The sequence below is a fragment of the Asterias rubens genome, chromosome 2 (genome assembly GCF_902459465.1).
Source record: "Asterias rubens chromosome 2, eAstRub1.3, whole genome shotgun sequence".
NCBI lineage: Eukaryota > Metazoa > Echinodermata > Asteroidea > Forcipulatida > Asteriidae > Asterias > Asterias rubens.
Window position 1 is genome coordinate 10,141,212 of NC_047063.1, and position 14,829 is coordinate 10,156,040.

General features: G+C 38.1%; 1 protein-coding gene across 3 annotated transcripts in view; it reads right to left on the minus strand.

The window, feature by feature from the left end:
- Positions 1 to 14,829, minus strand: part of LOC117304333 (histone deacetylase 6-like) — a 62,573-nt gene that overhangs the window by 8,466 nt on the left and 39,278 nt on the right. For all 3 annotated transcript variants that reach the window (XM_033788733.1, XM_033788725.1, XM_033788742.1), the window contains exons 30-32: positions 14,459 to 14,630; positions 13,754 to 13,820; positions 1,679 to 1,845 (exon numbers count right to left, since the gene is read on the minus strand). In XM_033788733.1, coding sequence (XP_033644624.1) covers positions 1,679 to 1,845; positions 13,754 to 13,820; positions 14,459 to 14,630 — 406 coding nt within the window. The remainder of the gene's footprint in view (positions 1 to 1,678; positions 1,846 to 13,753; positions 13,821 to 14,458; positions 14,631 to 14,829) is intronic.

A 14,829-nucleotide genomic window follows, 5' to 3' on the forward strand; every position in this document is an offset into this window, starting at 1 on the left:
AATCGGAAAATATTGCTTACCAAATATCTGCCGAGTAAAATGAGCAAAATACCAGTCACAAATGGTTCACAAAAAGTTGTCTTTTGGCTGCCAACCTAAATCTGGTAAGTACAATGGGAGACTTTCTGGGACGATAGAGGGCAGCAGACTTACCGGGTAAATCCATTGTTCTCAGAATTATGCGCATGTTCAGAACTACGTAAACAATGGAAATTTACCCGGTATGTCTGCTGCCGCCTAGCGTTGGAAAGTCTCCTATTGTCGTGTTGAGCAACTTGTTGTGCTTATTAAAAAGCAAGCCAAAATTTAATGGAGCTTCAAAGCAGCAAATACTGCTTAACCATTTTCTGCTTAGCAGAAAGGGGCAGGATACCAGTCACAAACTGTACATGTGACATGGTATTTTGGCTGGTGTCCTTATTCTGGTGAGAACAATTTATGTTGTGCTTAGTTACTTTTCTGTGCTGCAAAGTTAAGAACTGAGTGTTAATCTAATTACATCCCTCGAGGTATCGCCTTCGGGTGATGGCTCGGCGCCGTCGTCTCCAGGTAGGTATCGATTATGATTGGTTTTCTCATTATTCGAACGAACATTGACGAATACATCACCTGTTTGTTCACACATAAATCTACTTACTACGTTAGATACCACTTCCATTTACTACATGCACTACATGTACAAATGGTATGGAAAATAAACCTGAAAAAATAAACCTGAAACTACCAATTTGTTTCACCGAGTTTGAAGAACAGGACGTTCCAGAATTAATGAAATGTCGTGCTGTTATGTTTGAATTAAACTGATACGAACTTTCGGTGGTTATTGTTTTTCGCAAGTGGCAAAAAGTCAGTTGGGTAAACCAGAATTGTCTGGACAAAGCTATGCGATCCGTTTTAATGGGTTTTGCCATTTTTATCATCACCGCACAGCACCGCTCCGTTAGGGCTGTGCATTCGTCTTTTTTAAAGCAAAACATTTTTGTCATTAACTATAGTATAAAAATAAATTGTTTCATCAGAAAAATGTACACACAGCTACATCAACGTATCCTTTATTGCAAACGGGACCACTTTTTTCAAGATAATTGTACACAGGTCAGTTTGAAGATATTTTTTTGTATAAAGCTAAGCTTCGAATGAAACATCCCTTTATCGGAAACATAGAATTCCTTTTAAAGTTGTTCAACATGTCTCAGGACAGAATAGGTTGAATGAAAACATTCCTTGACAAAAACATAGCATTTGTTTATTAAAGGCAGTGGACACTATCGGTAATTACTCAAAATAATAATCGGCATAAAACCTTTCTTGGCAACGAGTAATGGGGAGAACTTGAAGGTATAAAACATTGTGAGACACGGCTTCCTCTGAAGTTAATTAGTTTTTGAGACAGAAGTAATTTTCCACAAATTTGATTTCGAGACCTCAAGTTTAGAATTTGAGGTCTTGAAATCAAGCATCTGAAAGCACACAACTTCGTGTGACAAGGGTGTTTTTTTCTTTTCTTAAGTCTTTTCAGTTATTTCGCAACTCCTATGACCAATCGAGCTGACATTTCCACAGGTTTGTTATTTAATGTATACGTTGAGATACACCAAGTGAGAAGACTGGTCTTTGACAATTACCAATAGTGTCCACTGGCTTTAACGTTGTTCTTAGGATCGAACATATAACCCACCACTTCCTGTGACAGGTTCACCCACGGTGGACACTGGGGAAGGGTCCGTGACGGGAGATTCTTCGGTAGCACTCTGCTTGGGAGTAGCATCACTCGGAGACGTTCCTAAAGTGGTGGATACCTCATAATCACCAGCTCCTACGTCTTCTGATAGTTTGGATGATAGACTGTATATGGGACCAACATACAACATAATCATTTATCGCTGAAAGTGTTTAGGCAATTTTCCCGTGGCAATCATGGAGCAATCATACTCGCATTATAACTAGATCATTGAGTTACTCATGGAGCAATAAACTAGATAATTGCTCCATGAATTACTGTGTAGAGGTTTTAATTGAGGTAGGGAGGCGGGGAGTAGGCTGGGAAGATTTATAACTGGGCTAGTATAATAGTTGAAAACAAATATTTGATAAATCAAACAAATTGTGAGCCATGGTTTCATGCAAAAAAGATGTTGCTAAAACAAAAATATTTAAATAGATTGAATGCCATTTCCCATGACCAAATAACAATCCACTTTGAATTGATGTTCCCTGACTTATTCCAGAATTTAATCTTATCGAAAGCGCATTTTCCTAGAAAGGTTATCTCCAAATATTTACCGTAACTCGGCCAAAATGGCAGCCAGTGAAAATCAAACAAATTGACCCTCCTGTGATTGTTTGTTATACAACAGAAATTGAATTAGATCGCCCTTGTTCAAATAAAACAATTTTCTAACCAACACCATATGGAATTACTTCTTATCAAATTGAAAAAACTGTTGGTGAGTTTCACAAACTAAATAACGCCGGACAGCGGACACTAAATAAGATCGCCTTTCGTTCATGCCTTTTTCATACAAACATAATGGAATAACCTCAAAACCGGGCAACTTTCGGTTGTCAAGTAAGTTGCTGTAGGCCTGTAACATAATGATTGGAGTCAAAACCTTTTCCTTCTTAAAGGGAAGGTACACGTTTGGTAATTGTCAAAGACCAGTCTTCTCAATTAGTGTTTCCCATCATAAACATAAAAATAACAAACCTGTGCAAATTTGGTCTCATTCGTCATCGAAGTTACGAGAAAATGATGAAATAAAAAACACCCTTGTTGGACGAATTTGCGTGCTTCCAAATAAAAATAAAAGACTTCTAGATAGAAGTCTTTAAATATTTTAGTGAAAAATTACTTCTTTCTCAAAAACTATGTTACTTCAGAGGGAGTCGTTTCCCACAATGTTTTATACTATCGACAGCTCTCCAATGCTCGTTACCAAGTCAGTTTTTAAGTTAATATTTGTTTTGAGTAATAACCAAACGTGTAGTTTCCCTTTAATTACAATACCTGGATGACAATATGCAAGTATTTTTCATATGATGACATGATATATTCGGCCTAATGAGTGTTGAGCTCATTGATTCCAGTGCACGTTTCTAAGACGGTTCTCGGGGATTTCACTTTCTCTAGGTTAAAAACAAGGAAATGGCATGTAAATCATATCAGAACACACAAGTTCCGCGTATACGTATAGGCCTACATAAAGCCTATTTTTGGGAAAGATGCCTATAGATATAGTTAGCGCACCCCAGTGTTATCATAGGGACAATAACTGTCAACTCGTGTGGCTAATCAGAACGGATCGATCTCAATAGCTTCCTCTCTCTTTCTTTAACACGCACATATTGAAAGGGAAAATAGGTTCAATAACCAACAAAATGCAAATCACAGAGCAATGTCTTCAGGAGAGTCGAGTAAATCCAATGTACAGGCTAAAATAATTTCGGTGAAATTTCTCAAAAACTACAGCACCTACTTCACAAAAGTACAGCAAAACAATACTGTCAGTAACAGGCAATTTTAGTAGTACTATAGCAGACGGTGAACATAACGGAGCGTATGATGATTACTTAATATTAATATATTCGCTTCGGTACAATGATGACGGTAGACCTACTTCCAAGTAATCCTCCTGCTTGTAGAGACGATAGTTTAAAAAAATAATTAAAAAATAAGCCCAATTACTTATTTATTTGAGGTAAATGCGACTGGCATTAATGCTCGGTTTTAATAATTCGGTTATTTGTGGGAACGTTAAAAGGACGTTTCGAATGGCACATTCATCTATAAGTATCGTCTGTGTCAGCAACGTCTGCGTGACGAAAATGCGGCATTAAAACAGGATGCTGGACTGCATTTGATGAGGCACAACTAAGGGGAATGCCCCCCTCCCCACCCAAATGATGTCCGTGCCCTAATAAAATGAAATGTGTAAGGAAAACGACTTTATATGGGTCAATTTTCAGAAGCCGAAATGAGGCTTGTAAGTGAACACTCGCTTACAAATACAAACCTAAACAATTTATAGCAAAAACTACAGCAACAAAAAATATCTTAACAGTGGACAATAAATACATAACAACGATACTATATTTAAGGTAATATTAGCAAGGACAAAAGGAGCTAGGCCTATTAGTGTTATTTTATATCATGGAAATTATAGATTTTTCGTTCTATGAATCTCACAGAGTCCCGTAATGGACACTGCTTTGTTGAGACAAGACCAAAATGCCATTTGTTAATTTTGTTGAAGTATGCCTTTTAGGAATTCATTCGGAAAGTCACAAAATGACCCTTCGGTGTCGTGGCGTTGAGTGCAACAAAAAAACACTGTAGCCATCGAGCGAGAGTAAAGAAATTGGACTGATTCAATTACGGGTTAGTTTAATTAACACATATTGACATTACCGGACCGGGTGAATAAGGACTCAAGAAGTTTAATCACAAACCCCCCTAAACTTACGTTGTCACTATGTAATTATATCAACGCGAGCGCAAGAATAAACGTCACCTTGACGTCACATGCCTTAACTTTGTTGTGTAAGCATCATACTTGTGGTGTACAACCCCTGTCATTAACGCGACACGTGACTTTCTGTCCATGGTCTATAATTTTTAATTTTATGTAATGAAATGCTGCGCCACGGTCTAAATGTGCGCTGCTGAAAGCACGAAAACAAATGAGGAGACTGCCTAAAGCCCAAAGTTGCGCATCAAAGAGTTATTGTAGATGATGTATTTGATTAACTTGGTGTACATTTACACACGTGCATAGTTGGTAATTTGTATAAATGGGCGGTTACTTTCTTCCGTCACAATATCGCCGTTGACTTTATGCATATAATCGTTACCGGCATAAAACTACACCTCTTGTATATTTTGTGAAGATACTTGTGTGAAGCGTCATTTTAAATGCAAAGCACGTCCGACAAGGTGTAATTTGTCACCAACTAGTAACAGCTTCGTTGACACCAAGCACACATGCCCGTATTGATTTGTGACGCGGCGGAGCCTTTTTGCACTGTTGTAGCTGGCGTTGTCGACACGCACCCAAACACAACAGCACCAAAGTGGCGATACCATGATTCGAATAATTACAGACGTAAGATTTCCAATCAACCATTAGGAGCTTGGGCACAAGCTGAACACGAGCTCTTCTAACCCATTGGATTCATGAACAGTTTGGAAACCCAGGCTGCTGTATGGAAACACTAACTTGTGATGTAAGATGTTTTGACGACAATTACAGGTGAATCTCATAATCGACTTTGCACCGTGGATTTAATTTCGACTTTATTTGAATTCAGTCGGTAAATTCAGTTGCTATATTTTCAACTTTAATTTCTACGTGTTTGTAATACTGATTCGCATGTCAAGAGTTTGGTCTTCGCGAGTAACAGAATTAAGGAAACTGGCAGCGCTGTACAATGTGATTACGCGCAGTTTTCTTTTGTCATCCAACGAGACCATACAATCTCCAAACATGCTTGTTATTTTGCAGTGACCTAAACATTAATTTCTTTGACAATTAGTTTGTCAAATAAACGTTGATTCTCCGGATTGATGCTTAGCTACAAAAACCTGCAGGAACTGAACAATGATTGTAAACTAGTAACTTGTCAAGTTAAAAAAATGTTGACTCTCCATTTACGTAATTCAGCCAGGAGGCTGATACGTGGTCCATCTCTAGAACTTGGCCATCAGTGTGATTGATCTACCTGGAGTGCACATTCGGCTATCGGTCAGTATAGACCTTCAGCATAAAAGATAATTATTGAAGTTAATTGCACACACGTAGACCATGACTTGTAGGAAGGAGTCTTTACTTTGAAGATTATACAAGGGTCTTACCACCAGAGTGGTCTTCAAAGGCTGTGATGCTGCTTGCGTCTTTTGGATTTTTCCACTGATCTGGGGAAAACGTTCGTACGGTGAGGCGTCTTGGAACACCTCTTCCAAACATCTTTCCAAAATAAGAGTTTCATCATATTTCTTCATGACAAAATTGGAAATAGTCACATATAACCGACGATCGAGGATCGGCGTAATTAAGTAGAGGGTGATATGCAACTGTTACTGTTTAAATTCACTAAAACATAGTTTGCCTCAACAGCCAGAACGAATCTTACAGTGCTGTGACAGTTGTATCAAGAGGCAATCCTCCAAAGCGGTTGCTTTTCAAGATGGCTACTACAGACGGAGTAGTGCCGGAGATGTTCACAGCACCCAGTTTGACAACAATGCTTATTAGTAACAATTCCGAAGACTTCGACGTGCCAAGGCAGTACACCCCTGTGGTGCAGTACTCGACACTCGTGGTTGGGATACCAGTCACTACCATTGGTTTCTTCGGTAACCTTATAACCATTTTCGTGGTGGCCAGAACACCTGTTCTCCGCACACCGACAAACCTCTTCATCATAAGTTTAAGTGTATCCGATCTCTTGTACTGTTCCATCGTCTTACCCGTTTTGTTGACGACTTTCTACAACAATGCATGGGTGTTCGGAGCGACTTTCTGCCAAATACACCCCCTGTTTATGTTCACATTCGTCGGGGCAACTATCATGTCTCTCGCCGGTACGGCATTCGGACGCTACTTGAAGATCACCCAGTCATCATTGTACAGTAAACTTTTCACCGTCAAGGGAAGAGCAGCGATGATGGTCGCCGTATGCTGGATGTTACCTATGATAGTCCTCCTCCCACCGATCACCGGTGTATGGGGAAGCCTAGGATACGAACCCAAGACGTTAACGTGTACGTTTCTCCGCGGTGGTAGCAACTCTGGGTACAGCATGTTTTTCATGGTAAGTGCCCTTATTGTCCCCACGACCTTTATAACATTCTGCTACGTCCGTATTCTACAGACCGTATGCAAGAATCACAAGCGAGTCCATCGGATGAGGGTTGTACCGGGGGATGACCTATCCCTCAATGGACCATCAACGGGGACCACGGCGAACTCAAAGAGCAAACGGCAGCAGCGTAAGATCTACCGGGAAGATATCCAATACACCAAGATGATGTTATGCATCTTTCTCGTCTTTATCTCCTGCTACGTGCCGTACATGTTGGCGACTCTGCTTGACCCACAAGTAAAGAACATGACTTTTCATTTTTACAGTGGCATGTGCGTGTGGTTCAGTAGCTGTCTTAACCCCATTGTGTATGTAGCAATGAACAGACACTTTAGGCAAGCCTGTGCTAGGTTTCTGCCCGCCAAATTTCACGGCAATGAAGTCACCGAAATTGTCGGTTAAAAAAAAACTGCTTTCGAAAATGCTCAAAAAGTCTCGAAACCTGCACTGTCACTGTTTGGTAACTTAAAAACGAGTATCATATTGTATATCATATCAATTTACTCGACTGTTTCAAAAATAACATATTGTCTATCATTATACTATGTTAGATTTATAGTTATTTTACTTCTCGGGCAGACAAAAATAAATAATGCACATTGGTTGTCAAACATTAAACGATACAACACGAGCATCAAAATTACAGAGAAATGAAAGGTATGTCAGCATCTGGAGCCCGAAACAATACATAAAAGAAACTAATTCCTGCCTATAAAGAGGCTCTCCTCTCCAGCTGATTAAGAAAAGATCAAAAAATCAATCGAAAACTGTAGATTGTTATTAGCTGGGATCCATGGGAGATCAGGGAGTTTTTCTTACTGAATGGATTTCCCAGGATATTAAAAACAAGAAATAAATAAACAAATAAATAAATAAAACAAAAATAAAATTGATATGCACAATTATATAAAATCCGCATATGCCTATAATATACATTAAGATCATTTATAAGATTGATGAAGCATAAATGGTATAAAATGACTTTAAAAATAAGATATGATAATAATAATGAAGAAGTATTGTGATGTTAGTTGGCCATAAGAACCGTACACTCCCGGTTCAGTTGATGAGGATGCTGATCAGGGGCATAGGCTGTATTACCCCAGCCAAGAACAGCCCTACCTCGTATAGGAGTGCTTTAATTTTCAAAAGCACTACAAATTGTATTTTAAAGTGTTTTTTTCTATATCCTTGCGAGTTCCTTTTGCTTCGTTTGTTGGAAATCAAATAAATAATACGCTCCACGCACACGTGTATATGCACACCTGCATATGCACACCTGCTTTCCCAATGGGCATCAAATTTGGACCACGAGGCCATAACACTAATGTCAAGGGTTTGTGGAATCATTCATTTTACGAGCATTCCTCAAATCTTAACCAATACGGGATTAACGATCCGCACACATGCTTCATCCATTCATATACACCGAGGAACAGAAAGCTTGTTATAAAGGTGCTAGTGGTGGTAATTACTGTCGTAAGTAATGTCGTCTGATAATGTCCCATTGATTCGAAATTGATAAAAGTGTGTCGACAAATTTGAATCTCAAAACCTGCCTCGATGCGAGTTTGGGGGATTAAATTTTCCGTTTGTGTCCTTTTGTGGTGCGGTTGGTGCCCGCTTCGCCTATAGCTAAACGTTGATGGATTCGACATTCTTGATAAAAGAAATACGGTGACAGTTCTTTGCTATCTCAATTAAACACTACATTCATATGAAACCTTCACTTATACAAGTAAGCGTGTGTTTGAGTTGACGTATAAATCAGCATTACGTTGAAACAAAAATGACCCTATATACATTTTTTTTTTTTTTTAATTCTTCGGACAACACATTTCAAACGAGCACAGGCCATCCAGGGAGAGGCACAAGTCAACAAACTGTCATCAAAAAAAGATGTTCCCTCTACATAAATACAAAAATAACATTTATTTAAAACAAGCAACAATAAGAGTGTGCGGGGACCCTTTTCTGGGGGGGGGGGGGGGCACACGTATCCTGTAGGTTTTCTCGTAATTTAAAGTCACCTGGAAGTGGTATTTTTTCAAAATAAAGCTTTTGCCACTAATATATGTGTTTTGATGAGTGGAATGTGAATAAACAGTTAACTAGGGTTTTTAAAAATCAGTTCTTATGTTATTTACAAATTTAGGAGTAGACCCCGACCCGAGATGGCGCTGTTCGTGACGTCAATCGAGGCAGACTTTGCCTGTAATCCGTAGAGTAAACACAATTGCAAAGTACATGTACGGACCAAGTCGTGAGTACGTTTCGAAAATTGCTTCGGGCATGTGTGTAACCCTTTTATGTGTTCGGGAAGATCACTCTTGCCTTGTCACGGCAAACCTGACACTTCTTATGCGGTTATGGATTGCATTGAGACGAATTGGATTTTAAATTGATTTTAAATTGATTTCGTTTTGTTACATGCTTAAAAAGGGATCTCATCAATTATTTTTTTTACATATCCATGTATATAATAAGCCCTATACGTTTAAAGATGGGTGATAGATTTGTAAATATTCAACAATTCAAATATTCAACAATTAATCACTGTAAAAAAGGCTTGTTGAGTTGTATGGTTTGTATCTTATTGCAAACATAGTACAATTACTCTTTAAACACACACATGGAAATGTGTTGCTGTATACACTTGATGGGTATACACACATTCAAGAAGGCAACGACACCATGCCTTGGTCATTGCCTTGGTGCCCCCTTCCCTCTTATAGCAGTATAACAAGTAAAAACTGCCGCGCGCCTACAAGAAACGAAGTATCGAACATGACATTTTTTTAATGCACACAAAAACCCTGAACTTGAATTCAAACCAACAAAGTACTCTGACACTATAAACTGACCGCAGACAAGGAGACAGAACCAAGAAATAAGTGACCGACAGCATGATAAAAGGGTATGGACAGGGCTCCCCGATTGGTGGTTGACACACAACTGACTTTACGATGAACAGACAGAGATCAAACTGGGTTTAAAGGCAGTGGACACTTAATTTGGTAATTACTCCACAAGTTAAACACGATAAAAAACGTACTTGGTATGGCCACTGGAAAACTGTTGATATATAAAACATGGTTAGAAACGGCCCCTTTAATAATGTAGTGTAAGAGAAAGAGGTATTGTTTCACCCAAAAGACTTCCGGCATGGAGGGTGTTTATTTGCTTTCTTTTATTTTGTTTTCTTGCAATTTCGATGATCAATTGAGCCCAAATGTTCAAAGGTTTGGTAATTAATGAATATGTTTGGAATTCTACATCAATTGATACACCAAGTGACAATACTGGTCTTTGACAATTTACCAAAAGTATACCCTCCCTTCGATATTGGGTGTTTTATATGAAAATGATTAAGATTGCTGTCCTCCCTTATACAGTTTGCAACCGAACAGGGACAACTTGAAAAATGTCTTCTGTTCTGATAAATAATAATTCCAATTCTGGTGTTTATTTTTTAAGGTATATTTTATAGTGGGGAATTCAAACTAAAAACGGGAATGTCTACGACTACCGCACTTTATTGCAGAAACTTTAACCCATCAAATTTCAATAATTTGTTCTGATATTTAATTAAATTGAGGTCCGCCCTATACCGTTTTACATCAATGGTGTTGTCTACATTGAATGTTGATGCCCATTAAGAATCAATGTGTGAAATACATGGCCTTCAATCAGTTTCCTATCATGTGTGATAGTCACGGTGCATTCATGTTCATTATTATTATTTTGTCAAGGTTACTTTTAGTCTTAAAATAAATTAAAGAGAAAAATGAATAGACTTTTAAAATGACTGTTACCATAGTAACATCCCGTTTTGTGTTTTGGAATGTTTTGTTTTTCATTTCTTGGGTATATATAACTGGTTTTGAGCTTATATTTTAAAGTGATCATCTGGCCAAAATGCAAAAAAAATTAAACAGAACCATTTGTATAATACAGGCTATCACAGATTATGATTCTGGGATTGAAGAAAGACAAATTTGTAACAATATCGTATGGGGGTATACTCAGGGGTGTACTTAGTGTCATAGTGTCCCAATCAATTTGCTGGGATAATAAGTCCCATGATTATCATTAAGAAAGCTGTTTTCCTATTTTTGTTGACATGATTGGCTGTAGATTGCACAGCATCACCTTACAACAAGGATGGTAATGGGTCTATATCAGTTGTACAAAAAAAATTGTTTTGACACCAAAGGGGAAAAAGCGCCTTATAAATAGGAATTATGAGAGGTGTCATGTGCATGGCCCATACTTGTAATCTAATATACTGCTCAGGAGTCATTCCACTGAGCAGTATACAAATTAAACTTTTAGATGAAACAAACCTTTTTTTACTGGGAATGAAACCAAGGATGTCTAATTGAAAAGCTTGCAAGCCTGATGAAACCTGTAAACAAGGGTGTTTGGTATGTGAACCAGAAGCAACATGGTTAACCCCTAGGCCTACTCTTCCACGATAAGAGCAGCCAATTTCACAAAACACTAGGATTAATCCCATCTCGAGTTATGACGAGTAACCCATCCTAACTTAGGATGGGTTTAATGCGTCCTACCTCTTTGGATAGGGAACTTAACTCATCCTAAGTCCTAAGATTAATCCCAAGTAAGGATGAGTTTGGTGAACCAACTGCTAAATTCCCCATCCGGAGGATAAATCAATTGTGTGATAAAGTTGAGTTGGAGTCATGGTCATGACACTTGTGTCAAGCTCAAGGACACCAGTGTCTTGACCATAATATAATATAATAATATCGAAGTCTTATATAGCGCACGTATCTACCAAACAAGGTACTCAAGGCGCTGAGTATATACAAACTTTCAGAAAGATAGGTTATTGCAGTGATGAATTCTGAGACCCAATTATTTAGCACCTTATAAGGGTTTACAAGGTACTACGGCGCATTAAGCAGCCTCGACCAGGAACACCGGGGCGAACCCCTTCTCTTTTCGATAAGTGCACTGTGTTCTTTTACATGCGTTACACAACACATGGGACCAACGGCTTTACGTCCCATCCGAAGGACGAAGCAATGGTTAAGTGTCTTGCTCAAGGACACAGTGTCACGGCTGGGGATTCGAACCCACACTGATCAGAAACACCATAGTTTGAATTCGGTGCTCTTAACCGCTCGGCCACGACACTTCCACCATGACTCCCACTCAGCTGACAAGAAACCCCAAAGCTTGAGTCAGGTGCTTTTAATCGCTCAGCCACAGCACACCACAAATTAAGAGAAAAAAAGACGCACCCAACTACATGTATACATAATCAAAACACAAAGAGGCTGCGTGTTTTATTTACTTTTTGAATAACATTCGGTGTATAAGCAACTCAAGTAGCTGAAAGCTTTTAGCCATATTTTTAGATTATTTCTATTGACTTCTCAAGGCTCTGCCTGTATTTCTCATGTACAACCATTCTGACTGTCAATGCTTGATAAAGTTAATAATAGTTAAATGTCTGTATCTTAAGTATTTGTTTAAATACCTGTGTACATGCATTTCGATGCCATGCTGTCTAAATGATTACTGTTTTTGGAAGCAAAGGTTATCTGGTTGAATTGAATGCCCCTTTTTCATAAGAATTTAAACATGTACTATTTTAAATAATTTGTCTGTTTTTTTAATAATCAATTTATACAATGTTTAAATTGTTATTGGAAAATTTGAAGAAAAAGGTTGAAATCGTCAGATTTCACTAAAAACTTGTTTTCACCTAACACTTTTGTTTTGATATTTTTATTTTACAGAGATCATTCCACTAACTGTTTTGTTATGTGAAAGAATACTCTACTTTAATAATATTAAAATGTGCTTCATTACTCACAAAGCAAGAACTTCAGCCCAGTAGCAAGTTGATTTGTCTTGGGTTTTTTTCTGCAACATTTTGTAGTTTCTCATAAATTTAGCATTATTGATAAAAAATAGCCCTTTTTGAAAACATCCAGTTAAAACAAAATGAAAGCTCACCATCTGGCCATGTACATGTGAAACCACAATCAGCTAAAGAATGTGTAGACTTAGTCATCTACAAAATAAATCTGAGCCAAATGGGGAATCATCCAGATTGCATTGCAGCAATGGCGTAACCAGGGGTTATAATGCCATTGCTGCAAATCAACCCCAAATGAGATATAAAAAAAGCACAAATGAATGTTCTGGTTAGTATCATAGCCATGTATACCATGTCCTTGTCCATAAATAAAAATGTAGGCCACTGCTATGCAGCCCCAACCCCCCTTAAGCTATAGAATAATTGTTCATCAGGAAAGATTAACAATGCTCTAATGAGAAAGCTTACTTGGTATTAAGATTTTGTACAGGATCAGACGGTACTGATCATTAGTGTTTGATTCAAAATGCTGTCATCCTTGGATTTCACTGGATTTTTAATCTCAACTACTCGTCTTTTCAAGGCAATGAACAACAACTGGGAAATTAAAAAAATGAGCGGCAGTCTTCGTGAATTTCAATAGAATAATTATGTGAATGATCAGATGTCTACCCTTGAGAAAAAATTCTTGTTTATCATCCTAGATAACATTTTTTTACTTCATGTTACCATTAAAAGAAGAAAAACGAAAACAGGAAAAAAGCTTTATCCTCAGCCAAATTAAGAGACAAGGTAAATCAGTAATTACGAAAACCAGTCCAGTATTTGGGAACAAACTCTGAATAAAAGGAATGAAAGCAAATACAGGAAAATGACTTATCTTCGAGGCAAATTTAGAGACCAAGGTAAATTAAGAAGTAATTATGAAAAGCAGCCAAGTATTTGGGCACAAATTCTGACCCAGCAATAGACCTGAAATATGGAGACAGAAGACAGCAATGGAAATAAAAGATGAAAATGAAAATCGTTTTGGCTCACCACTTGGTCTCAGATTCTGTGCTCGTCACTTCAACTGGTTCCCAGGGAGGTAGACTTGGTAGGTTAACTGAATAGAAATAAAACAAAACGATGTGCATTCAATCTCAGCCATAGGTTCTTTAGTTTATAAATACACACTGAATGAAAAGTATTCTTTTAAATAAAATAAACCTTAGGATTACATATATTTTTGTTTCTTTCTTTCTTGCTAAGCGTTTCGAGACTATTTAGTGTGAAGCGCTATATAAAAGCTGTGTATTATTACTATTATTGTAACCCCACAATTTTCCTCGATTCCAGCTGAGGTTCCTACATGTCTTTGTAAATTTAGGATACAGACCCCCTGCAAAACAAGCAGCGAACTCACATGAGCCTATCCTGGGTGTCATTTTGGGTGTCCAAATCAGATACAAACATGCACAAAAGAGAGTTGACACCCAAAATTACGCGTAGGCCTACTTGTTCAAAGGCGCATGCTGTTTTGTGTTAGAAATCAATAGCTCTCCTTGCTCCCCATTTTTATGCACAGAGAACAGCTATTGTTCAATGGTCTGCCTCCTTCTTGAGAGTGTGACATCATATGCAATGGGTCTATTCAATCAAAGTTTTTCAGATCTTTACCGAGGTGGGAAAAAAACTGGAAGAATATCATGACTGACGCTCCATAAAAAGACAAGATGAAATCCAGAAAATTAAAAAAGTCACCTTGATATTTTAGGCTTTTCCAGTATTTCCGATGAACATGAAGGGTTTCCAAGATAGATTTGACAGCATTGTGACTAGGGAGCCCTGAGTCGATGGCCGGGCAGGGATCACCAAGAAGGATCCTTGTACACATAGCCATGGATAGGGATATAGAGTTCAGATTGTATCCACCCTGACCATACAACAGAAAGACAAAAATATCAATACAACAAGTCATCAAAACCTTAGCAATGTTTAATAACGTATATTTGAATAAGGGAATCAATGTGTGGTGAAGAGATTTCAATTAGTGGTTTAATCCAAACGAGGCCTGGTTCTTGATAACCGAGACGAAGTCGAGGTAAATAATCAAGAACCAGGCCTCGGCGGGT